General features: G+C 33.0%; 1 protein-coding gene across 1 annotated transcript; it reads right to left on the bottom strand.

Moving 5' to 3' along the window:
- Positions 1-10,365: 10,365 nt before the first annotated feature.
- Positions 10,366-17,201, bottom strand: LOC139847528 (uncharacterized). The gene is made up of 14 exons (XM_071837210.1): positions 17,066-17,201; positions 16,813-16,976; positions 16,643-16,709; positions 16,413-16,488; positions 16,012-16,216; positions 15,532-15,568; positions 14,045-14,640; positions 13,881-13,929; positions 13,681-13,806; positions 13,296-13,400; positions 13,081-13,172; positions 12,833-12,986; positions 11,964-12,242; positions 10,366-10,714 (listed from the first exon to the last, which is right to left on the bottom strand). The coding sequence occupies exons 2-13, from the start codon at positions 16,965-16,967 to the stop codon at positions 11,970-11,972; spliced, it is 1,935 nt and encodes a 644-aa protein (XP_071693311.1). The 5' UTR covers positions 16,968-16,976; positions 17,066-17,201; the 3' UTR covers positions 10,366-10,714; positions 11,964-11,969.
- Between the last annotated feature and the right edge of the window lie 9,830 nt (positions 17,202-27,031).

Genomic DNA, 27,031 nt, shown 5'->3' with positions numbered 1-27,031 from the left:
CGGGGGTTGACGATACATATAAAGTTCATCGGGGTTGGAATTAGATTTCTCTATTTTTATGCCCTTTCCCTTATTATTTTCTTTTGCCTTTTTAAATTCAGTTGGGGTAATTTCTATAACATCATCGGAATTCTCGTCGGAATCCGATTCATCGGAGAATTGGTAATCCTCCCAATATTTTGCTTCCTTGACGGAAACACCATTGACCATAATTAACCTTGGTCGGTTGGTTGAGGATTCTCTTTTACTTAACCGTTTTATTATTTCCCCCACCGGTTCTATTTCTTCTTCCGGTTCCGATTCTTCTTCCGGTTCCGATTCTTCTTCCGGTTCCGACTCTTCTTCCGGTTCCTCTTCGGGAACTTGTGAATCAGTCCACGAATCATTCCAATTTACATTTGACTCTTCATTATTATTAGGTGAGTCAATGGGACTTGTTCTAGAGGTAGACATCTATCACATAATATCAAACACGTTAAGAGATTAATATATCACATAATATTCATATGTTAAAAATATATAGTTTCCAACAAAAATGTTAAGCAATCATTTTTAAAGAAAACACGGTCGAAGTCCAGACTCACTAATGCATCCTAACGAACTCGATAAGACACACTAATGCAAATTTTCTGGTTCTCTAAGACCAACGCTCGGATACCAACTGAAATGTCCCGTTCTTATTGATTAAAAACGTTCCATATTAATTGATTTCGTTGCGAGGTTTTGACCTCTATATGAGACGTTTTTCAAAGACTGCATTCATTTTTAAACAAACCATAACCTTTATTTCATCAATAAAGGTTAAAAAAAAACTTTACGTAGATTATCAAATAATGATAATCTAAAATATCCTGTTTACACACGACCATTACATAATGGTTTACAATACAAATATGTTACAACAAAATAAGTTCCTTGAATGCAGTTTTTACACAATATCATACAAGCATGGACTCCAAATCTTGTCCTTATTTAAGTATGCGACAGCGGAAGCTCTTAATAATCACCTGAGAATAAACATGCTTAAAACGTCAACAAAAATGTTGGTGAGTTATAGGTTTAACCTATATATATCGAATCGTAACAATAGACCACAAGATTTCATATTTCAATACACATCCCATACATAGAGATAAAAATCATTCATATGGTGAACACCTGGTAACCGACAATAACAAGATGCATATATAAGAATATCCCCATCATTCCGGGACACCCTTCGGATATGATATAAATTTCGAAGTACTAAAGCATCCGGTACTTTGGATGGGGTTTGTTAGGCCCAATAGATCTATCTTTAGGATTCGCGTCAATTAGGGTGTCTGTTCCCTAATTCTTAGATTACCAGACTTAATAAAAAGGGGCATATTCGATTTCGATAATTCAACCATAGAATGTAGTTTCACGTACTTGTGTCTATTTTGTAAATCATTTATAAAACCTGCATGTATTCTCATCCCAAAAATATTAGATTTTAAAAGTGGGACTATAACTCACTTTCACAGATTTTTACTTCGTCGGGAAGTAAGACTTGGCCACTGGTTGATTCACGAACCTATAACAATATATACATATATATCAAAGTATGTTCAAAATATATTTACAACACTTTTAATATATTTTGATGTTTTAAGTTTATTAAGTCAGCTGTCCTCGTTAGTAACCTACAACTAGTTGTCCACAGTTAGATGTACAGAAATAAATCGATAAATATTATCTTGAATCAATCCACGACCCAGTGTATACGTATCTCAGTATTGATCACAACTCAAACTATATATATTTTGGAATCAACCTCAACCCTGTATAGCTAACTCCAACATTCACATATAGAGTGTCTATGGTTGTTCCGAAATATATATAGATGTGTCGACATGATAGGTCGAAACATTGTATACGTGTCTATGGTATCTCAAGATTACATAATATATAATACAAGTTGATTAAGTTATGGTTGGAATAGATTTGTTACCAATTTTCACGTAGCTAAAATGAGAAAAATTATCCAATCTTGTTTTACCCATAACTTCTTCATTTTAAATCCGTTTTGAGTGAATCAAATTGCTATGGTTTCATATTGAACTCTATTTTATGAATCTAAACAAAAAAAGTATAGGTTTCTAGTCGGAAAAATAAGTTACAAGTCGTTTTTGTAAAGGTAGTCATTTCAGTCGAAAGAACGACGTCTAGATGACCATTTTAGAAAACATACTTCCACTTTGAGTTTAACCATAATTTTTGGATATAGTTTCATGTTCATAATAAAAATCGTTTTCTCAGAATAACAACTTTTAAATCAAAGTTTATCATAGTTTTTAATTAACTAACCCAAAACAGCCCGCGGTGTTACTACGACGGCGTAAATCCGGTTTTACGGTGTTTTTCGTGTTTCCAGGTTTTAAATCATTAAGTTAGCATATCATATAGATATAGAACATGTGTTTAGTTGATTTTAAAAGTCAAGTTAGAAGGATTAACTTTTGTTTGCGAACAAGTTTAGAATTAACTAAACTATGTTCTAGTGATTACAAGTTTAAACCTTCGAATAAGATAGCTTTATATGTATGAATCGAATGATGTTATGAACATCATTACTACCTTAAGTTCCTTGGATGAACCTACTGGAAAAGAGAAAAATGGACCTAGCTTCAATGGATCCTTGGATGGCTCAAAGTTCTTGAAGCAAAATCATGACACGAAAACAAGTTCAAGTAAGATCATCACTTGAAATAAGATTGTTATAGTTATAGAAATTGAACCAAAGTTTGAATATGATTATTACCTTGTATTAGAATGATAACCTACTGTAAGAAACAAAGATTTCTTGAGGTTGGATGATCACCTTACAAGATTGGAAGTGAGCTAGCAAACTTGAAAGTATTCTTGATTTTATGAAACTAGAACTTTTGGAATTTATGAAGAACACTTAGAACTTGAAGATAAAACTTGAGAGAGTTCAATTAGATGAAGAAAATTGAAGAATGAAAGTGTTTGTAGGTGTTTTTGGTCGTTGGTGTATGGATTAGATATAAAGGATATGTAATTTTGTTTTCATGTAAATAAGTCATGAATGATTACTCATATTTTTGTAATCTTATGAGATATTTCATGCTAGTTGCCAAATGATGGTTCCCACATGTGTTAGGTGACTCACATGGGCTGCTAAGAGCTGATCATTGGAGTGTATATACCAATAGTACATACATCTAAAAGCTGTGTATTGTACGAGTACGAATACGGGTGCATACGAGTAGAATTGTTGATGAAACTGAACGAGAATGTAATTGTAAGCATTTTTGTTAAGTAGAAGTATTTTGATAAGTGTATTGAAGTCTTTCAAAAGTGTATAAATACATATTAAAACACTACATGTATATACATTTTAACTGAGTCGTTAAGTCATCGTTAGTCGTTACATGTAAGTGTTGTTTTGAAACCTTTAGGTTAACGATCTTGTTAAATGTTGTTAACCCAATGTTTATAATATCAAAAGAGATTTTAAATTATTATATTATCATGATATTATGATGTACGAATATCTCTTAATATGATATATATACATTAAATGTCGTTACAACGATAAACGTTACATATATGTCTCGTTTCAAAATCATTAAGTTAGTAGTCTTGTTTTTACATATGTAGTTCATTGTTAATATAATTAATGATATGTTTACTTATCATAATATCATGTTAACTATATATTAACCATATATATGTCATCATATAGTTTTTTTACAAGTTTTAACGTTCGTGAATCACCGGTCAACTTGGGTGGTCAATTGTCTATATGAAACCTATTTCAATTAATCAAGTCTTAACAAGTTTGATTGCTTAACATGTTGGAAACATTTAATCATGTAAACATCAATCTCAATTAATATATATAAACATGGAAAAGTTCGGGTCACTACAGGCAATGGGCGTACAAGACATCAACCTCACTCCCAGTGTCAGTGTACATTTCCTGGACACGAAAGCCATCTATCAGGCCGTCAATCACCATAGGTTCTTCCCGAGCGTATCGTTTCGGTAACCTAGGGAATGTGATTGCCGCGTCTCTCCAAGGTCGAGCTCATCTTTTTCGATACTAATCATGTTGATTACAACGTTGTCTTTCGCCTTCTCACGTTTCTTACCGTATTCCTTCTGCCAACTGCATAAATCAACTCTCAGATAGTCAAACATTTCAGCTTTTTCATCAACAGTATAACTTTGAAAAATTCTCAACCTTACACAGCATTTCAGATTTCCATTCAGGTGAATCCCTTTTAGAGTCAGCTTCCCTCATATCAGCAGAAATGTACTACCATTATCATCCTCATTAAACTTCTCAACCTCTTTGGCCATCAAACACAACATCTTTTTAACAAAAGCATAACCAGCACAATCCTCATCAGTATCACTATCAGAAGACGAAGATGAACTGGTTTCATCCCAATCATGATGCTCAGCAACTAGCACTTTAACTGGTTTCTTCTCCTTCTTATCAGCCTTTGAATTTTCCTTCATCTGAGCCTCCATAGCCTTATACTTGTTCTTGTACTTTTCATCTTTTGAGAAGGAATTAGCATGTGATGAAGATTTCATGGACATGCATTCAGCTGCAAAATGTCCAAACTTCCCACAATTGTAACACTCAGATTTTGGGCCCTTGACTGATTTGCTACCATACCTAGCACTTGGTTTCTTACTCACTTTGTATGGCTTGCTGGTCCTACTACGATTGAACATTTTAATCGGCCTAGCCAGCAAAGCCATACCTTCCGCAAACCCTTCAACATTATCATCATCATCACTGATTTCTTCAGACCCAGTACCACTACCCTCATCATCTTCAGCTTCCTCTTCTTCTGCTATCAACCTTTAAACCAGTAAAGCTTTTTGAGCTTTCTTTTTAGCAGCAGCAACAAGAGCAGTATCATCTAATTTTATAGACTTTAAAGTGGTAGGGGCAGACTTAAAGTTTTCTTTTAAATTAAGTTCAAGTTTGGCCTCTGCCTTCTCATGGTTCTAAAGTGTACTATACAGAGAGGACATGTTAAATTTCTTTAAAGTCTGAGTGGTTCTTAAGGGGTCAGTAACAGGTTTCCAATTAGCAGGCAGTGAGTCAATAAATTTGTTGACCTGTTCAAAATCAGTATAGGTGATTTGCTTAAGGGTCTCACTTTTATAGGCAAAAAATATTTCATATTCTCTTTTCAAAGCAATAATCTTATTTTGCCTAACCTCATCCATACCCTCATACGTCACATCAAGATAGTCTAGCATAGCTTTAGCATTCAGTTTTTCCTTAATCAGTTGAACAAATGGTTAGGTAATGTTATAGCTAACAAGGTTATGATATTAGGGTCTAGTCCAACACGTCGTTTATCCTCGGCATCCCATTTAGATGGTGAAAGGACAACTTCTCTGCTAGGAATAGCAGGAGTGTCTTCTGTAGCAGGAACGCTTTCAAGTGTCTCGGTAGGGATGAATGGACCATCAGTGGCAATTCCAGGTATGAGTGGGTCAACAGACTCAAGATAGAGCAAGAACCTAGCTTTCTAGGTTTCATACTCATCTTCATCAAATTTAGGTGGTCTATTGGATGACTCATATTCAAGGTAAGATGTATTGGTGTATGCAGCCATTAGAGAATTCAGATCCAAGATATGAGATTATCAAGACTGAAGCTCTGATACCAGTTGTTGGTCCCTTGATTAACAACAGGAGTATTGTAGAGAGGGTGAATATAGTTCTTTTAGTTAACTTAACAGTTATAGCAATTTAGTATTCAAGCAAGTAATTTAAATAGAGTTAAAGGTAATTTTCAACGTTTTATTCTTTATTGATTTGAATCACAAAGAATTACAATTATCCTTGGCGGAATGACAGTTGGTTGATACAGATTATACCTAAGTTATAGCTATCGAGGATATCTTAAGTTATTACAAGTTTGGACTCTAAATAAATAAACCCACACCACTAGTTATTACAATAGTGGATACTTCTATTTATAGTAATCCTATTATCCATGTAATTGTTCTATTGTCCATTGGTACATAGGATGTCTGTACTTGTGGGGACAGCTGCATCAAAGAGCGTGCTCTCTTCTTTCCTCTTTGGTAGCTATTTGCAGAAACACCCCAGTTCAGTTTGGCATCATTATTTGAATAAACAAATAGAATATTGTGTTCCCTAGGTGTTGATAAAGTATTACACATGTCTGCACATGCGTTAAACTTCTGCATTGCCACGTGGTCTTGTAAGGTCACTTGTCAACCGCCGACACGTGTCCTTTTCTGTTCAACATTGTCTTCGACTTCTGTTGAATAGTACAATTGATGTAGACCACTCAGGAAACCACTATGCTTGTAATGGAGCATAGCTATCTGTGTGTAGTAAGCTGCTTATCAGCTATGCTGGTTCTTCTATGTTGAGACACTTGATCTTCATGATTTGTTGGGCACTCATCCTGTGCTAATTGAAGACTACTATCTACCTTGTGTTGGTAGACTAAGCAGCATACTAAACACTCGATACAACAATATTTGCTGTCTATACATAAACAAATCTATGCTGGCTGCACATAACATTTTAGTGTACATATTTGCTGTTTTGTCATAATTAAATCCCTTATTATTTTGGGGACTCAACATGTGTGCTTATTTTTAGTATTTGAATCTAGTTTCTATTTAAGAGTCTTTGGTGCACACCATCACTATACATTGTGCAATACAATGTCAAGGCCTTAGCTGACTGTATGATTGATGCTAACAACAACTTTAAGGATTACTTGTTGTTTCTAACCATTATTAAAATATAGTTACTATTGCCTTCCTTTTTGTTAACATGTTGTGTATCCAAGTGATAACAACTTTTACTCAAATCAATGTTTTATATTTTTCCTTCAAGTTGTTTAGTAAGATGCTTTAACTACTCTTAAAGAACAATTTGGATACAAGTTCCCTGAGGTATCTTCTATAATAGAAATGTTTTATAGGTTTCCTTCAAGTTTATTCGTAAACAAACGAATATCGTGTCATAACTTATATGACTATTCACTTTATGTTCTAATTTTTTTATGCGAAAGTTTATGCCAAGACTTGATCGATACAGGAGGAGACCATGCTGTCACCATAACCATTTGTGCTGCTAAAATAGGTTTGGTGAAACTAACTGCCATTGCTGATGTAACTACCACCTGGCCTGGTTCTCTTTCCTTTGTATTCGCTCGCTATTACAATACAAAATGAAGGTACACGTTTCTTTATTTCTGACACACCTTACTAAAGGTGGCAAAATGGACAGGTTAGAAAATGGATCTGCATATTAACAGGATATCGATGCCTATCTATCTGGGTATAACAAATTCTCAATCAGGTTTACGATTATGTAATAGATATTGTAACCATGTTTAACACATGCTTATTGCTAAATAGATATTATTAAACCGCGTGTTATTATTATTTTTACCATATTCTTTTCATGATTGCTTAAGATTGCATATATAAATTGATTAGTTTATTAGTTATACTTATTACTGTATTATTAAGACATTAAAGTCTAAACCATTGTTGCCTATACCATAAAGGTACCATTAAAGTCTAAACCAATATATGGAGGTCTTATTCTTAGCTCATCAAATGGGTTCACTTGGTGAAATTCATTAGAAGTATTTAAACACCTAAATCGTTATATTCTTTAAATTTCAGAGTTTTTGTTCAAGGGAACACGCAGAGTTGAATGTGGAATTTAAAATATACGTGTTCCCTAATACAAAATTAGACGAGCTCAAGAATAATACTAACGCTATGGGGATGACCCCAATTGATCCTTCTCCAGTAGAAGCATAGACAACTATCCTCTTTAAACATGCAGTAGGTGCAGCCACTAAAAAGGTTGATAGTTCGCATCCACTGCACCTAAGCCAAGCAGTGAACCTGAGAACAACGATCTGTAAACTTCCTGAATTGGCGACAGTTAATATATCAATGATGGTGACTGCGAAGATGGTGGATTCTGTTACCTTGAAGTTGAATGAGGTGATTACTTTTTCTGAGGATAGTGATGATAGAGCTACAAGGAATAAGAGGTGTTGTTATAGAGCTTCAAGGAATAAGAGGTGTGGAAGAAGTAGCGAAAAGTTAGTTGATACGGGGTTTACTATAGTTGATAATAGATGTTGAAATTAAAATTTTACAAGTGTTTGTTGATTTCCATCGTATCAAGTGGATTTTATGGAAAAAGAAAAGTTGACCATCTTTTAAAGGGATAAACAACTTCTTGTATGGAATTAAAGATTTGTCTTTTTTTATAGTCAAAATTTCATATTATGTTTGATGATGTTCGGAATTTATAGAAGAAGATTTATTGGTTAATCTTTCATTAGATGATAGTTGTCTGATTTTTTGAAAAAGTGCAATTGAAATAAGAAAACAATGTACTCCGTAACAGGTTCATATCGATATCAGCTAAGTGAAATTTAGATTAGAACAGGATAGTTGATTCTTCTTAATTTAAATAAACTATTGTCTCACATGTATATAACATAAATTTCACTTACCTTTACAATAAGTATATTAGCCAACACCAATGAATAGTACTCGGGTGATGTCGTATATTAGCCAACACCAATAAATAGTACTCGGTGATGTCATCACGACATCACCTATTTCGTCTTTTAATGGTTTTTTTTTTTTTACGGTTTTTCATCCCGATTATCTGGCCCAACGGAATGGGCTACTCCGGACCTCCATCTAGTTACTTATAACGAACAACCTTTCAACGATAAAATAAAATTATGATTGTTAACTTTTTTCATCAACACTTGTATTTAACACATAATGTATAATATAAATATTTTGTATGTATAACAAAAATTCTATTTTTATAGCCCCGCGAATTTGCAGATTATAAACTAGTTTCTCTGTAATTTTATTATTGATTTTTTATTACTACTTTTCTTGATTCTTTGCTTAATTTTGATTTGTTGATAAAGTAAATAACCGTTGATTTGGGAATCTGGGTATCCTCTAATTGTATGATTATGGTGATTTTAAAACACGTGTTACGTTTCTTGTTTGTGTATTAACATGGGTGTGAACTGTTGTTTCTATTTACTAGTTATCTTTTTGTTCGATAATTTCATTGAATGTGAAAGTTATAAAACGGAAAGGAAAAATGACGGAAGATGAAAATCATAATTGGATGGTGGAATTTGAAAAATAATATATTGGCTTTCAAGGGAATGAACGTGGTTGCAGTTTGGAGAAAAAATTCACAAATTAATAATAAAAATAGTGTAATCAGCATATAAACAGACCGTTTATGACATTCATCCGAATAAGAAAAAGAAGTCCAAATTGGAAGTTACTAAATTACTTAAAAGTTACTCCTTAATGACAATTGTCATTATAAAAAAACTAAAAATTAAACAATCTGAAATGTAAAATAAGTGGCTCTATTAATCGAGTCAATAGCAAGCGTCGATTTATTGACGATTTGACTGCTACCTAAGGCCTAAATTGAACTTCGGGCAGGTTTAAAACCCATGGAAATTTGATTCTATCATTTTCATGGCGTCTTACACTTATCTTTTTTTAACCTACTTATTGGTCGGAGTTCCATTCAGAAACAATTTATCTATCCATAAAACATTGAGAGGGATGACTTTGTCTACTCTTGGGGTGTTTCACTCTGAGTGGAGAAATGATTTCTCTTTATTTTAGAATAGGGGAATGATTTTCTACATTTTACCTCCACCATACATCACTTATTTGTTGTCGTTTGTTGTTGTCTGAAATGTAAAATAACTTGCGATTTACAGTTATTTTGTTTCCTTTAGCTATCATTCTTTAAAGTAAGTTATTGTCGTTACTTTCTCCAAAAAAATTATTTCCAAAGAAACAAATATACCATTGTTTTATTTATTTACAATAGTCTTCTCAAACATTAGAGTATCCCCAACAATATTGTCGATTTGTTGTCTTTCCCATTTGTATTTTTTTTGGAGCCGATGGCACCAAGGTGTATTTGGCTCACCATTTGAAGCTCGTGTACCATTTCGTTGTTGAATAACATGCGGGTTTTTGTTGGTACATTTTGAATGAAAGGTTATACTTTGCATTAATATATTAACTTAGTGGGTGTGGAGGGTATGTCATGGTTGTTAGTGAAATGTCTTGAATGTGTGATGAGAAGGAAATGTTGAACTTACATTGACGTGATAGCATGTTAATATTAATTGACATGGGTTTTCATAGTGGTCTTAGTAACACTTATTTTATTCATATGATTACCACTGCAGTTGCTAGAAGACATAATTTACCAACTGGTTATAGACCATTCACTAGTGACAATTTTCTATAAGCAGATACTACATATATGAATAATCACTTGTATACCAAAAAAAAAAAAAAAAAAATTCAGATAAAACAACCAAAAAAAGGATCCCAATCATCCCATCCTACCAAAAATGACTGGAACCAACTATGAGAGTCATTATACCACCAATACGTCAAAACAAGGGATCATAAAGGTTAAACAAAGATTCAAGATTCGCATAAATTATTTACATGTATTTTGAACCGGCCATCAGTTCCAGCTATAATATATTATGCTAATGCTAATAAAGATAGAATGTACCCACTGTTTACTAAGCATGATTCTGCAAGAATGTACAGCACAAAACCAAAGGCGTATCAGGAAGGACCTTGCTCCAACATAACTCCTAAAAATTACAAAAACACTTGCTTCAACCCAACGCTACATCTAAATAAATGTGCAACAGATTCACGTGCAAATTGTATAACTTTGTTTACTCATTGAACACCAATTATAGCAATCACTAGATGTGGGAAAATGGGTGGGTCGGATAACAAGTAACTTATGTTCAGATATCATTGTGTTGACTCGAAACACATTTCTTCAGAGTTTAAAGAATTTAATTGATTAATTAATTTGTCAAATACAATTTGGGAGTTTCTATCAACTATCAACTAAAAATATTATTTGATCAACACTTGACCCATTTCCATTCAAGAAAAAAAAAAAAGAGTAACATAAATTCAACCCAATAGATGATTAGCTTAACCCTAAAACTAGACGTGTAGCCAAATTAACACTTTTTGGGTGATATGGCAAGGTCATAAAGTGAAGTTAAATAAAGGATTGTCAAATTTGAGTGTTAAATTTGTGGTGGGTGATGTGATAATATATGATTGGTAGTCGGGTAGAAACAAAAAATTAAATTAATACTTTTTGGGTGATCTGACGCTTAAAAAAGAAATTTTTACCGCGTAAAATGGCATCAGGGCGTCAGATAATTTCCACCTAGGTGCCAGCTATGCTTTTTGGGCATTGCTGACACTGCTTTAATAGCAGTTTAATAAACTCATAAATAAACAGGACAAGATTGCCACATATAGCAATCAGTGATAAAAGCACATGGGTAAACTTTAGTTTTACTGGTACTAACAAGGACTATTAAACCAGTATTTGTAGCATGTAGCTCGTGGCTAACAGGGCCGGTAGGGGGTATGGGTGTTAAATATGATTTCAAATCAATTAACCCGAAAACCAAACCGGATGAAAACCAGGTAAAAAAAACAAATTTGAATTCGTTGTTCGGTTTCAGTTTTCAAATTTGTATTCGGTTTTCGGTTTTACATTTCTGAATTCGGTTAAACCAAAAACCGAATTCAACTAATAATATATTAATTATTAATATATATGGTCAAAATCGATTTTAAAATCAAAAGTCAATTTTAAAATCGATTTGTTATGATTATTTTGTTTAAAATTTTTTTTTTTTTGGGTTTTTACCAAAACTGAACCGAATTCGGTTTGGTTTTGGTTTAGGTCGTCTCTAAAAAAAATGAGGAAACCGAAAACTGAACCTATGAACAGCCGGGGGTCTACAATTTCTAAAGGAACGTGTTATGCTGACAAGTAAAGAATATGTATTAATTTTTACAAACCTTTAATTACTGCTCCAACTTGATTTGAGTGTTTTGAGACGCACCATACTCCATAACCTTCTTTGGGATATCATTAGGGACAATGATTCCACTATTGTAGCCATCAGTGAGTAACTTTCCAATTTTAGACCTCCACTCGGAGCTGTCAGTTTCATAGTCATTCTTCCTGTCATGAACAACTCTATCACAGTAGTTAAGCATTGTTCCTATTCCACTGTCTGGAATCCAACCATATTCCATTAACACCCGTGCTTCACCTTCTGTTAGATCATCCCCAACCTAACCCAATCAAACTCGTGTATTAATTACAATCTCATATACTAAATTGTAATGTAACTATAAATAGAAAAAAAATACAAGTGACTAATGGGTCAATCTGGGTTATATTCAAGGTTGCAAAAATCGCTACTCCGAGAGTACTCGGTCAAGACTTTTTAGGGAGTACTCGGATGTTGATCAAGTTTAACTTTGACCGAGCTTTGACCGATTCTCCAAGTAATCCCTAGTTTGACCAAGTTTGACCGAGTACTCGCCAAGTACTCCCGAGATGCAAAACCTAGTAATTCCGAGTTTTGCAACACCGATTATGTTCTCATCCAAATGCGTCAAATTCATTAAGTTATAAAAGAAATACTAAAAGAGGGTACACCCCAATGGATTGAACGAGTTGTAAATCACCAAAGCATATACGTAATGCATACAACCTCATAGATTAAAATTCTAACTATATATTTAGTTATTGTGTAAAGTGTTTCCAGGTCAACCCCACCCTACCCGTACTAAAAGTGACCCATTTCATATTATACACTTTTTGAACTGTTACCCAGCCAGTCCATCTTGCCAACTCTAAAAAGAAGTATTATGGTTACCATAAGTGCTCTATTTTCAATCAGAGTCATCCTGCTACAGCTAGTCAGTTTCATTGCTGTAACCAGACGTTTGATCTGCCAATTAACAGGTAACGCATCCACCAGTTCAAAAAAGTATGTTGCATATCCATATTCAGGACGTTCCAGCACTATTCTGTATCCCAGAGAAATAAAAATCGTATATTAGAGCAAGAGAAACGTGTCTAAAGCATAATAATAATAATGGTGATTATTGATTGATAGTAAACCTGTTGTGTTTTTTAAAAACGAAAATGAAGGATTGGAGGTCCCGGCACCAACCCCATTCCACTGGCCACTTTCTAATACGCAGGTATCGTGCCTACAAGAGTACAAGAAGCACATGAAATAAGAATACAAATTAGACCTAAATGCTTGGTGTATATTACTGTTAAATAAAAATAAAAATGATTAGTGTATGAAACTTAAATTAGTATTATCATACCTGCTCCACAAGTGAAATAAGGCAAGTCAAGCAATAACCAACTTTTTCTCCTCTACCACACCTTATTGGAGCTAACTTCAACAATGACTGACGTTGAGAGAAAATCTGTCTCATACAAATATATAGAATTATATACTCGGAAATTAGGTCAAAATCGGTCAAAGTCAAACTTGGTCAACATCTAGAGTCAAACTTGGTCAACATCTGAGTACTCCCCGAGTTGCCGAGTACTCCCTAAAAATCCCGACCGAGTACTCCCCAACATTGAAATGTGTTTCTTAATGCAAAACAAAAAAAAAACAAAAAAAAAGAAATAAATAAATAAAAGTTGTTTTTTGAGCAATAGAAACATGTGCAAACAATGTTAGGTCGAATTGTTGCCTACCTTTGCAATCACATCTTCAAGCTCTGAGAAGCTATCTTCAATCAGTGATTCATCCAACACGTCATCACCCTCCGTTTCTCCATAAAGTTTAATTTCATCAACTAAAACCCCTTTCTCCATTAGTACCTGCCATGCGAGTAGTAGAGCATGATTAACAACCAAAAATCATACAAAGAACGATCCATTTATTCAAGTATCACCTGTAAAAGTCCGGGTGCATCTTCCTCCAATGCGGTTTCAATCGAGTCCCTGAATTATTAATTATATTCAAAACAGGTAAGCTTCAATCCTATAAACCTATAACCATATATCTAAGTAAATAACTTGTTCCATGTCATTTTGTGTATTCAAAAGAAACACTTACGTGACAGTTTTTCTTCTTTTGCGCGGCTGTTTCATCAAGAGTGGCTTTGAAGACTCAAATAACGTACGCTTATGTTCACTAGCAGAAGAAGACAAATATGGCTTTGAGTTCTCTAGACTTTCATACTTAATAGTCTTAGAAGTGGTTCTCGTGGCCAACAATCTCATCCTATCTCCAAGCAGCATGTGATCTATTATATCTTCAAAAATTTCAGTATTGTTTACATGCTCACTCTTCACAGATAACTTGCACTGAGTATCTATAGCATCTTTGTTTTGAATTTCCATGTCATCATCTAATGGTTCGACCTTAACGTTTGGAAAACGTTGTAGAGCTGAAGTGTGGTCAGTTTTACAAGAACTTGACAGCAAATTATTTTCAGTAGTAGCACTTTTAACAGATGAACATGGCTTAGCTCCATGAACATTGTTATAGTTTTGTGATTCGGTTGATATAATTTCTCCATCACATTTTTCATACACGTCACTTTTTCCTATTGCAGATCTTCTACCGCAGTTATCCTTTTTTCGATATCGTGTTTCAGCACTTCGCAAATTTGTATCAACTGAATTCGAAGACGGGTCTGATGGGTTATGCTGTAACATGACAATTCAATAACATTTATCATCAGTGGCGATTCTTAAAATTAAACTCAAAGGAGTCTTGTACAATTTGAGTGACCGTTTACCTTTAAAAACCATAATTTTTAAATTATACGGGATCCTATCATTGAATTTAGTAATGTGCTATACAATTTGATACTTTGTAAAAAAAAGTAAATCGAAAGTAGTGGTGAGATACGAAACACCACAACTAACAATGTAGAATCGTCACTGGTTATCATACAACTGACAGTATTAAGTAGTACAGAAAATGTACAATAGCTAAAAGAATTACTAAGTTAATAGCTTTAAACACGGATATATTTTACATTAAATGATGTGTAAACCTAGTTTGATTATGATGGATATTTTTTCATGTACAAAAGTATCAATAACACATCTATTTAGATTCATGCTACGTAATGTTGCCTATGTTTTAACGCATCTTTTGGATTAGAATCAGAGATTCTAGAGTCCAATAAACTTGTATAGACATTGAACATCTCAAAAGAAACACAGAATTTTGCAGACATTAAATTTCAGTGGTTGCTTTCCAATTGTATGATTTTACTCTATTTTCTTTCACATCAATCTTATTTAAATAGTAACTGATGGACCGCAATGTTATTTATTTAAAGAAAATATCAAAACTGCAAGGGAAGCAACCTTGAACGAACATGTTGTTTCACAAAATGAGGTAACATATGTTAAAAATGTTAAGATAGATGTGGAATGTATTCGTGTCCATGTAAACAAGATACAGAATATGAAGGACAAGTTGAAAATTATATAAAGAATGAATACTATTATCATCTACACTAACATAAAGTGATCTTAACATCAAATTACAATTCAATATATAAGGTGTAGAGAAGAAAAAACTACCTGCTTGACTGGTCTGCTAAATCCCGCCAGTTCCCTTCTGGAAGATAATAAAAAGGCCGGAAATTGACCAACGTTGACTTTCAGTAATAAATAAATTAAAAACATAAATATATATATACACATAAATAAATATATCAAGAAAAAAAACATAAATATATATGCTACAAAATCTCATTTCAAAAATACAAAAATTTTTTTACCTAACTTTGAGTTTGACTGACTCAGACCCGACACGGCCCGAGTTTGACCCTACTTTTTAGGGTTGACCTACTTTTAAGATGTTTTTGTGCGAGTCCGAGATAGTCCCCAGACCAATGCGTCGGCCAACTTATACAACAGTGGCTCTATACTTACTTTATTAAAGGAACCAATACTACTAAAGAAACAACATCACATATATAACTTAATAAAACCAATACTATAGAGAGAGATAGAGAGAGAGAGAGAGAGAGAGAGAGAGAGAGAGAGAGACTGTAGAACCTTGATAGCAGCATCCTCTGGCGTTCTTTCAGAACAACGTGATCAAGATCATCAAACAAGTTGTCAGAATAGTCAGCAGTTTCAGCACTCAAAAGGTGTTTGCAGTTTTGCAATTGAGTCACAGAATCATCTTCTGCGGTCTTACTCTCAATCTCTGGCCGAATTTTGTCTTGTAAAGTGCAATTCTCATTGATAGGAACTCTCACTATAAAAAAAAAATAACACCATTCAATTAGAATAATTACACGATTTTGTGAGAATTGCATACATTCATCAAAGTTTAAGCTGAGAAATCTGCACAATATGTCTGATTCTGTAAGTTGTTTTTTTATATACATGTCTGATTCTTACTTAGAGAAGGAAATTAGCTAAGAAAACACATATAATCTTAAGAAGATTACCATGTTGGTTTTGTTTGCAAGAAACATTGTTGTACCTTCCTTCACTATCATCTTGATCTCGATTCGATTGAAAAACCTGCATTCTCAGCAAATTCACAATTAGTAAGAGTTAACCAGCAGTTACCTAGTCAATAACCAACAAAAACACTTAACATACAAAACAACCATCACCCTAAACTTACTAATGTGGATAAATCATTAAAAAAAATTAAATGTAGAAATAAACTTACAATGGAATCACATGAATCATCTTCCTTTTTAACAACTACAGCATCATCATCATCACCATTCGGATATCTACATTCAATAAAAGCAACATAAATATTCAGATATCAATCCCAAACTAGCAAATAATATGTCCGTACACACACACACACACACACACACACAAAACTCTTACATATCAGAAATAATGATTTGTTTAGGGTTTTGGAATAGAGCCTTGGCGTGCAGCATTTTCAAGCGTTGCTTTAACGGAAGACGTTCATGTTCTTCTGACCAGGGTGTTTCATAAGATATTTCGTCCTCGGACTTGAGTTGATTGTATTTTGTCATTTAAATAAACTGTAAAATAGAATAGAATAGATAAATGTGAAGATTAATACTGTTAGGGTTCGAAATCGACAAAAGACGAAGGAGATATAGAAGGTGACCTGGCAGTCGGAAAAATGTGTTGAGTGTGGGTACTGAGACTGTATGTCTCTTGTCACGCAAGGGAGGCGGTTTTCATATCAGTGGCGCCATGGGAAGTGTGAGCTGCAGAAACGGAATTGAACCGGAGCCCACTCGACTCAGGAGGTGAATGGATATTTTGCTACGATTTTTCTTTTTTCGTTTAGACTTTTTTCTACATTGGTCCCTTAGTTTTACTTCATTATACTTGCGGCGCCCTGTCATTTTTTTTACTTACTTGATCCTTATATTTTAAAAAACATTGTGTGGATGGTCCCCTTCGTCTAACTTTCGATAAAAAAAAAAAAAGTCCGTCAATTCTTAACATGTGCATTGCATGTGAGGGTACTCTTGTCATTTTACACACCCAAATTAAAAATAAAGACATGGATTTAAGATCTTTAAAAACCCTAATTATTGTTTCTTCTTTTCTTTCTTTTAAAAACCTAGACCCACTACTTTTTCTTCTTTCTTTCATTTATTCACCAAGATCTTTAAAAACCCAGCCATGGAGTTTCAGATTAGTTCATCACCATTATTGTGCTTCAGATCGGAAATCACCATCATCATTTTTAGTTTGATTAGATATGAATTTGTCACCATCAGTTCATCACCACCATGTCAAATCAGTTCGTCCATGGAGTAGCAGCAAAGTGAGTCCAGCCATGGAGTTTCTGTAGTGACCCGTCCTAATTCAATTTGACAAAGTCTTCAACATCTGGTCCCATTGCGAGGTACTGACATCTATATGCCATGAACGACTCCATGTAATATCTTTAAAATGAGCAAATGCACAGCGGAAGATTTCTTTCATACCTGAGAATAAACATGCTTTAAAGTGTCAACCAAAAGGTTGGTGAGTTCATAGGTTTATCATAAGCAATAAAATTCATCATTTTGATAGACCACAAGATTTAAATACAGTACACATATCTCGTGTACAAAACCATTTTTCATAATGCTTAGCATAGTAGGTTCGTATCCTTTTCTCCCCCGTAGGCTGTCTCGCGATTTTTAAATAACCGTACACATATCTCGTGCACAAAAATAATACACATAACCTGTGTATAAAAATCATTCTCTCGATACATAACATTCAATTTGATTTCATTGCTCAACATGGTAACCGACCTTAACATATAATGCGCATCAATAATATCCCCAAAACAGAACATCTCGGCTGTATAATATATAAACTTCGAAGTACTAAACACCACGCCCACTAGCTCTTCCGTCTAGTGAACATTCTGGGTGGGGGTGTTAAACCCGGTAGCTACCTTTAGGATTCGCGTGAATTAGGGCCATACCCGTTTCTAATTCTTAGGTTACCAAGCAATAATAATCAGGGAAAAAATATTCACATCAATTGGTGGCAATTATCATGTCCACATAATTCAATAATAATCCACAGAACTTCTGTCTGCATAATAATTCATTCGAGGAATATTTTGCTTGTATCTATCTCGTCAAACATTTATAAAAGCATTTCATGTATTCGCAGTTCAAAATATATTTTAAAAAAAATATTTAATAAAGCAGTTATAAAAATAGCGCATGTATTCTCAGTCCCAAAAATGTAAAGAGTAAAAGGGAATCAAATGAACTCACTATACGATATTTTGTAGTAAAAATATGCATACGGCGGAACTGAACAATGCAAGGTTGGCCTCGGATTCACTAACCTATATCAATTATATATATTAAAACATATAATCGCAATCGAACAATTTATGTATTATTATTAATTGTTATTTTAGTAATTTGTATGTTTCATTAATAACTAAATTAACTATATTTATTTTATATACTTTAGATAAATAGTTAGTATTTATTATGAAAATATTAATGTTCTTATGTGATATGTATTAAATATATTCTTATATAGTTATTCATTTGGTAAAATAATATCAATAATAATAAATAACAATTTGTATCTTTTATGATAATAATAATAATAATAATAATATTGATACTACTAATAATCTAAATGATAATTTTATTAATAATATAAATTTTGATAAAAAAAAATGATAATAATAATAATAATAGTAGTAATAATAATGACTATAATAACTATAAAAATAATAATTTTTCTAATAATGATAATAATAATGTTATTAATACTAATAATACTTATTTTAATAATAATAATGATATTAATGATACTATTAATAATACTTATAATACCTAATGCTAATACTTATTAATGATATACTTATTAATGATAATAATATTAATCATATAACAACAATAATTAATAATAATAATAACAATAATAATAATAATAATAATAATAATAATAATAATAATAATAATAATAATAATAATAATAATAATAATAATAATAATAATAATAATAATAATAATAACAATAATAATACTAATAATAAAAATAAAGATAAACTACCTTTAAAGAGTTAAAAGGCTTTTCCCAAAAAAAAAATGCCCCAGACGGGGCTTGAACCCATGACCTCTCAGTTAACACAAACACACCCATAAACCATTCGTCCATAACAGTTTTTCCGTTTCATTAGCACCAGAAATATATATGATCCGTATAACGTTTCTCTTTTCCCTCTTCTTCCACATCTTGATCGACCAGAGGCCCAAAAGCATTAATACAAGCCCAAATAATATACTCAGACCCATTTAAATGTTCAGCCCAAGAAAAATTAATTAGCCTGGTTATGATTTTATGCATTTGTCGGCTGAAAAAAAAATAATATAAAAATGAGGTAATCCTCAAAAGAAGCCATGTGGGGTTTTTGGAGATTGACAGAAAGAAAACAGCTGTAACAATTATCAATGTCCACATCGACTTTTAACCCTCATCGATTATCACGTCCATTGTCTTTATTGTTCATCACCACTTTCATTTATTTTTATCATAACATTGATCATAAAAGAACGAAGCAAACGTGACAGTATATCAATGGGTTTTTAAAGGGCTGATTGTTGTTTTTATCGAATCAGAAGAGAATTGGTAACAGCTGCAGACACAGCATCGAATATTTAGTTCAATAACAGCTGCAAATGTCGGACAGAAACATTTTATAGCGGTTGTATTTGTAGCAGGAGAATAAGAGAGAGAGGGAGAAAGAAAAAGATATGGGGACGGTTTATGGTTGCAGCAGGTTTGTGGGTTCGTTTATGGTGATAAAAAAATAGTGGTGATGGGTTGTTCTCGGACTAGAATAGGAGATAGGGAGGATAGATGATGGTGGTTTTCGTGATGGGAATGGTTCTCCATGGTGTCTTTGGTCAGTAACAGGAACCGATAAAAACAGTACCAGTTCAATGTTATTTTGGGTCTGATCGAGATGCAACAGCAACGAGTAATAGTTTACAAGTATTTTTGCAGTAGAAACCATTACGTAAACAGTAGCAAGGCGGTGGTTGATGATTGAAGATGGTTTTCTATTCATAAACTGAGAGAACAGTAACATTCACGATGGGTTTCAGGGTGACGGTTATTGATGATGTTTGAGTTGGGGATCGATAGAGATGGTGAGGTTGTGGTGATTATCTACCTTTTGCCTTGTATATGTATTATATATAAGAGATAATAGATAGATAAGATAGGTGGTTCTGGGAGGTTTCAAATGTAGCGGCGGTTTTAATGGAGATAGGTCTTGATAGTATTATTATGGTGGTAGTGTGTGATTGTTTAAAACGGAAAAATAATCAAGTAATTTTTTGATGTTGTGAAAAGAAGAAGAAGGAGCATGAGGATGGTGAAAGTGGTGGTTCTTGGTTGTGAGAGTCCAAAAGGTGGGTGTTGTAGTGGGTATGGAATGGTGTGATCGAGTTTTAAATATGAGATGGTGAGGTTGAAGTGAGGGTGGCGATTGTTAAGGTGGTGAGGTGGTGTAAATTTTCTGCAAGTATCGAACAGTAATAGCAGTTGAGAAATAGTAAAACTACAAATGGGTTTCGATTCATCATCCTCGTTCATCATCATCTTTCTTCATCATCGTTCATCATGGTTGAACCAGAGCAATAACAACCCAGGTGGGTTTCGAAAGAAAGTGAACATTAGTTTGATGTTGACTAGTGTTTATGGTTGTTGGATGGTGTTATTCGTTGAGTAGCAACCAAGAAAAAGAAAAGAAAAAGCGTGTAGCATCAGAAGAGAAAAGAAATAAAAGTTTAGAATAGCAACAAGGTAATCAACTATCAGTAGTAGTAATGTGAGTGTGGTTGTTGTTATATGTTGATATGCATAAGTATATGTAAAATTTAGACATAATGAGCTGTACTTCCACAAACAAAATATCATAAATCATAAATGAATATAAAAGTAAATAAGGGAAAGAACGTGTGATAAAACAATTAGTGGAGGTGATCATGTGATGGTGGGGTTCTATGTGGGTGTACGTATGTTAAAAGTTAAAAACAGTTATGAATGTATATGCAAAGTTGAGTAACATATATATTAATTAAATCAACAATCTAAACCAACGTGTGTAAAGCCTCTCATTTTGTAATCTGCCTGCCGACGGTTTTTACCCGATGATATTAACATTAATTATGATAATAATTATATTCGAAACTTATATATATATATATATATATATATATATATATATATATATATATATATATATATATATATATATATATATATATATATATATATATATACACACACGTTTAATAACAAGTTTTATTATATTATATATTATTTTTCATAATAATTAAATCATATAATATTTCAAATTATTATATGTGTATATATATATATATATACTTATAATTAATTGTTCGTGAATCGTCGGAAATGGTCGAAGGGTAATTGCATATATGAAAACAGTTCGAAATTTTTGAGACTCAATATTACAGACTTTTCTTATCGCGTCAAAAATATTAAATTGTATCGAGAGTTTGGTTCAAAATTAGTCGAAATTTTCCGGGTCGTGAAAGTTTCAGATCAGTTCATCACTATTATGAGGTTTCTGACTTCAATTTCTCTGTAGAAATCAAGTCGGGAGAAGTAGAGTTTCAATATTTCTTATTTTTATTTTCAGATCTGCTTCTGTATTTCTTGCTTCAATATTTCTTTTTTCTAGTTATGAATTTAGTATTAGTTCGTCACCATCATGATGTGAATATCATTGTGTTGTATTTTTCCATTATGAATTCGGGTGAGAATTCGGGTTCAATTATGATTGTCGGTCAGGGGAGAGCTAGCTCAAGAAATCCATCAAGGAGTAAGAACGTGGTGTGTTGGAATTGTCAACAAGTTGGTCACTATAAGTCAAAGTGTTGAAGTTTATAGTCGGGTGGGATTTTAATAACTACAGTGATCGAGGATGAGTTAATGTGCCAAGAGGGAGTTCTTGACGAATCCTTGATATTAGATTCAAGTGCCTCGTACTATGCTTCCCCGTACATGAACGAGAAGGTGAATTTTAGGTGGTATTCCGGTAGATTTCGATTTACGGACGGGAAGACACTTGATGTTAAGAGTTAGCTTGGGGAGAAAAATTGGGTTTGTCGAAATTCGTGCACACTTATGTGGTTGGTGTACCAACTGTAAAAGTAAAAACGTTGAAGTAGACGTTTAAGGGTGCGATCGCGTATCGTACAAGGTCTTGATCGGTAATGTACATGTGTTTGTCCTACCAGCGGGTTTATTTTTTGTTGGAGTGATAAATCGGGGTGGACGGTGTGATGTACGAGTGGATTGCTTGGAAATGGAGTTGCTAGATTCAGGTCGGGCTACAACTCGTTATCTCCTAAACTAAGGAGATAGGTGTTGTATCCAAAGATAGGTTCTTGGGCCCAAGCTAGTAGCATAGATCGGATTATTGCTCAACGTTATTTTTTTGATGTCGAAAGACTTCCTTCCTCGTAGGTTAGCGAGTGACATGCGGCGTGATTCGGGTGTCTCATCTGGCAGTATCAAAAAGAGTCGTAATCAGTGGGTCGGGTGTTTTTGTGAGAGGTAAAGGATAGAAGATAGGTTTTGTTTAAAGTCTCCTTTGAGTGAAGATTATTGGGAGTGTGAAATTGAGTTAAACAATGAATCAGGTGCATGTACAAATCTCACGAGCAGAGCTCATAAGCTGTGGATGATAGATGGAAGATAGCTTGGCAACAATTTGAATGAAATATAAAGCAATTATAGTAAGTTAGTATTTTGAAATTGAAGCGACCCGTCCTAATCCATAAGGACGAATACAATAACATATGATTACATCGCGAGGTACTTGACCTCTATATGATACATTTTACAAACATTGCATTCGTTTTTAAAAGACAAACTTTCATTACATCGAAAGTTGACGGCATGCATACCATTTCATAATATATCCAACTATAATTGACTTAATAATAATCTTGATGAACTCAACGACTCAAATACAACGTCTTTTGAAATATGTCATGAATGACTCCAAGTAATATCTCTAAAATGAGCAAATGCACAGCGAAAGGTTTCTTTAATACATGAGAATAAACATGCTTTCAAGTGTCAACCAAAAGGTTGGTGAGTTCATTAGTTTATCGTAAACATTCATTTTCATCATTTTAATAGACCACAAGATTTCCTTTATTCAATAATCATACACTCGCAAGTGTTTAAAAGTCATTCATATGGATTGAACACCTGGTAACCGACATTAACATAATGCATATAGAATATCCGCAAAATAGAAATCCATCTGTATTAATATAAACTCGAAGTACTAAAGCATACCATTTTCCAGTATGGGGGGTTTTAGTGCCCGTAGATCTACCTTTAGGATTCGCGTCAATTAGGGTGTCTGTTCCCTAATTCTTAGGTTACCAAGCTAAAAGGGTGATATTCGATTCGATAATCCAACCATAGAATGTAATTTTAGAGTACTTGTGTCTATTTCGTCAAACATTTATAAAAGCAGCGCATGTATTCTCAGTCCCAAAAATATATATTGCAAAAGCATTTAAAAAGGGAGTAATGAAACTCACAATACAATATTTGTAGTAAAAATATTCATACGACAATACTGAACAATGCAGGGTTGGTCTCGGATTCACGAATCTATATCATTTGTATATATATTAAAACATATAATGGAAATCATATAATTTTATTTATTAATATATATTCTTTATATATATTTGTAGTTACATAGGAGTTATATTAAATTCCATTTAAAAACATATACTTATTTTATATCTTAAATTATATGTTATATATATATTTATTTTGTATATATATATTTTAAAATGATTAATATCTATTCATTTAGTTATATTAATATATATATATATATATATATATATATATATATATATATATATATATATATATATATATATATATATACATGTATGTATATATACATATTTATTATTATGTTTGAAAATCAATAGTTTTGTTACATGTAATTATTTATCTAGAAAATGTTAATATATAGTTATATGAAATATTAATATAGTTATAGTATATGTACTACATACATTTTATATACAAAATTATTTATTTGTTAAAAATGATAGTTTTGACATTAGTGAGTTACTAATAATAATAACTTTATTAATAATGATAATACTAATAATAGTAATGATATTGTTAATAATCATTGATAATGCTAAAAATGAACATATATTCATAGCATTATCCCTCAAGAAAGACAAGCTTTTAGTTGCAATTGTTCTATTTACAAGTGATATCCGTTTAAATAATAAAAGGTGAAGACAAAAGATAGATTCGACGATTAGAAGATGCAAACGACCAAAAAGCTAAAAAGTACAAAGTACAATCAAAGTGGTTCAAATTATTGATGAGAAACGTCTAAAAATCACAAGAGTACGAGCCGCGGAACGCAAAGTACAAGATATTAAATAGTACGAAAGGACGTTCGAAAATCCGGAACCGGGACATGAACCAACTATCAACGCGCGACGCAACGGACCTAAAATTACAAGTCAACGATGCACAAGAATATAATATAATATATAAAAAATTATATAATAGTATATATGTTATATTATATAATATATTAATACGCAACAGCCCACGTTTTTGGAATCATTATTGTTGGGATTTAACAAGTTCATATATCTTAAAACCTTTTAAGAATCATAATAAACGGAAGCGTGTAATTACCAATTAAACTTGTTTAATCTTTAAACCAATTAAAGTTAAATCCCATCTTGGATCAAGTTGTGAATATTATGCTTACAAATCAACAAGAAAAGATAGAGTTTTATACCTCCTTAAAACTAAGTTTAAGGGCTGTCCAAAATGGTAGTAGGATGATGAACAAAAGTGTAGAACTTCAAGCTTTTGATCCTCCAACACCACCCCTAAGTTAGCTAGACTTGGTAGCCTCAACACCCTTGTTAATCTAGCTTGAAACCCACTTCTTTGTGCTGAAAATTTCGGCCAGCAGCAACAATAAAAGATGATGATGAATGCTAGCTTCTAATGGTGAAACCTCAAGGGATTATACCCCAAACTTATAACCAACACTTTGTAAATTGGTTAGGATTTTGTTACACTAGAAAATGAGCTTCCAATAAACTCAAAGTCACCTCTCTCTTCTTGAAGAATTCGGCCAGAATTGGAACAAGGAAGAAAGAGAGCTTATTATCTTTTTACTTGATGTTTGAATGCATGTATGTATTATCTTTTGGTCAAGGAACAAGTACATTAGGCTTTGTGGATTTTGAAACTTACAAAAGTAGCATGGGTGGACCTCTTGGTCCTCACAAAAACCGTCCCCCCATGGGGATGTTTATAAAATTAGTCTTTTAAATTTATAAAACAAGTTCCACCATGTATATGTTACTTGTTCCAATTTAATTTCCATTTTATAAAACCTTTTATAAAATGTATCATAACACAACTATTAATCTTACAAATGATTAATACCATATCATATAAATTATCTAAATAATTTATCTCAAGTAATAATATTTTAGAAAACCGATTTTCTAAAGTCCAAGTGTCGCGTATTTATTTAACGACCTAATCGTTAAGATTAAATACATTTAAGGTGTTGGTAAGTTTGTTATTGGGTATGACCCGACTTGGATCATAACATGCTAGCCACGTTAATTTAATATGTCTCTCGGGCATACGAAATACCTTCAATCTCCCACTTGCACGAGAAACATAAGAAATTAATGCAAGTGATGGATACAGCCTAACACACTGTCCATCACCCCTAATATGTTATGACTTTGTGCCATTCAATAATATCATCCCTTTCGAGTTCCCATCTCGAATATGATTAGGTGAATCTTTCATTATATCCTTTCATCCTAGATGTCATGTTAAATCCAAGAGATACAGAGTGATCACTCTCTTATAGATTTAACTTTTCAGGCCTTAGACATCTGACTCTCAACGAATAAGAGGGACAAATTCCATCTTGACTACAATCGTCCTAGATATACACTTTGTGATATACCTGAGTTCTTCCTTATGTACTACCATATTTCAGAATAGCGAAGGAAAGAATCAAGGCATAATACTCGGTGAATATTAGAACCCAATATGTATCTCAGGTCAGAGGATACAATGATATTCGCCTTTATTCAAGATTACATGTGATCAACCACGAAGGCTCCATACAGTAAATCTTGAGAGCGGGTCTTCCAATATTTGTGTCCCACAAATATCTATGAACTTTGGTTGCAACCTTGCCCCACATTCAGTCCTTGAATGTATACCAATCTAAGTTCATAATAGTCTAAACCTCACACTTGTTCCCACAAATGTGATCAACTACGGATTTTAGAATAATAGCTTATTCATGGATAAAATATGCAAATAAGAACATGACTCAAAATAAATTAAACCATAATCATATTAATGAGTTTGAACAAATTCGTTCCATTACAATACATAAAGTAGATCATCTCCAATCACTAGAATATCGAAGCCCTAATGCACAAACATGTCCCTCATGTTTTGGCCCATGTAAAAGCTTCGTGAGTGGATCCGCAACATT

The sequence above is a fragment of the Rutidosis leptorrhynchoides genome, chromosome 5 (genome assembly GCF_046630445.1).
Source record: "Rutidosis leptorrhynchoides isolate AG116_Rl617_1_P2 chromosome 5, CSIRO_AGI_Rlap_v1, whole genome shotgun sequence".
NCBI classification, from domain to species: Eukaryota; Viridiplantae; Streptophyta; class Magnoliopsida; order Asterales; family Asteraceae; genus Rutidosis; species Rutidosis leptorrhynchoides.
Note: the sequence above shows the minus strand (reverse complement) of the source record. Positions and strands in the feature narration are given on the sequence as shown.

Bases quoted from the DNA above. Each gene is read 5' to 3' on its own strand.
- LOC139847528 (XM_071837210.1), bottom strand. From the start codon at position 16,967: ATGACAAAATACAATCAACTCAAGTCCGAGGACGAAATATCTTATGAA. The intron at 14,641-15,531 runs GTAGTTTTTTCT...GTCATGTTACAG, and splicing joins TTAGCAGACCAGTCAAGCAG to CATAACCCATCAGACCCGTC. The intron at 12,987-13,080 runs GTTTACTATCAA...TCTGGGATACAG, and splicing joins GTTTTTAAAAAACACAACAG to AATAGTGCTGGAACGTCCTG.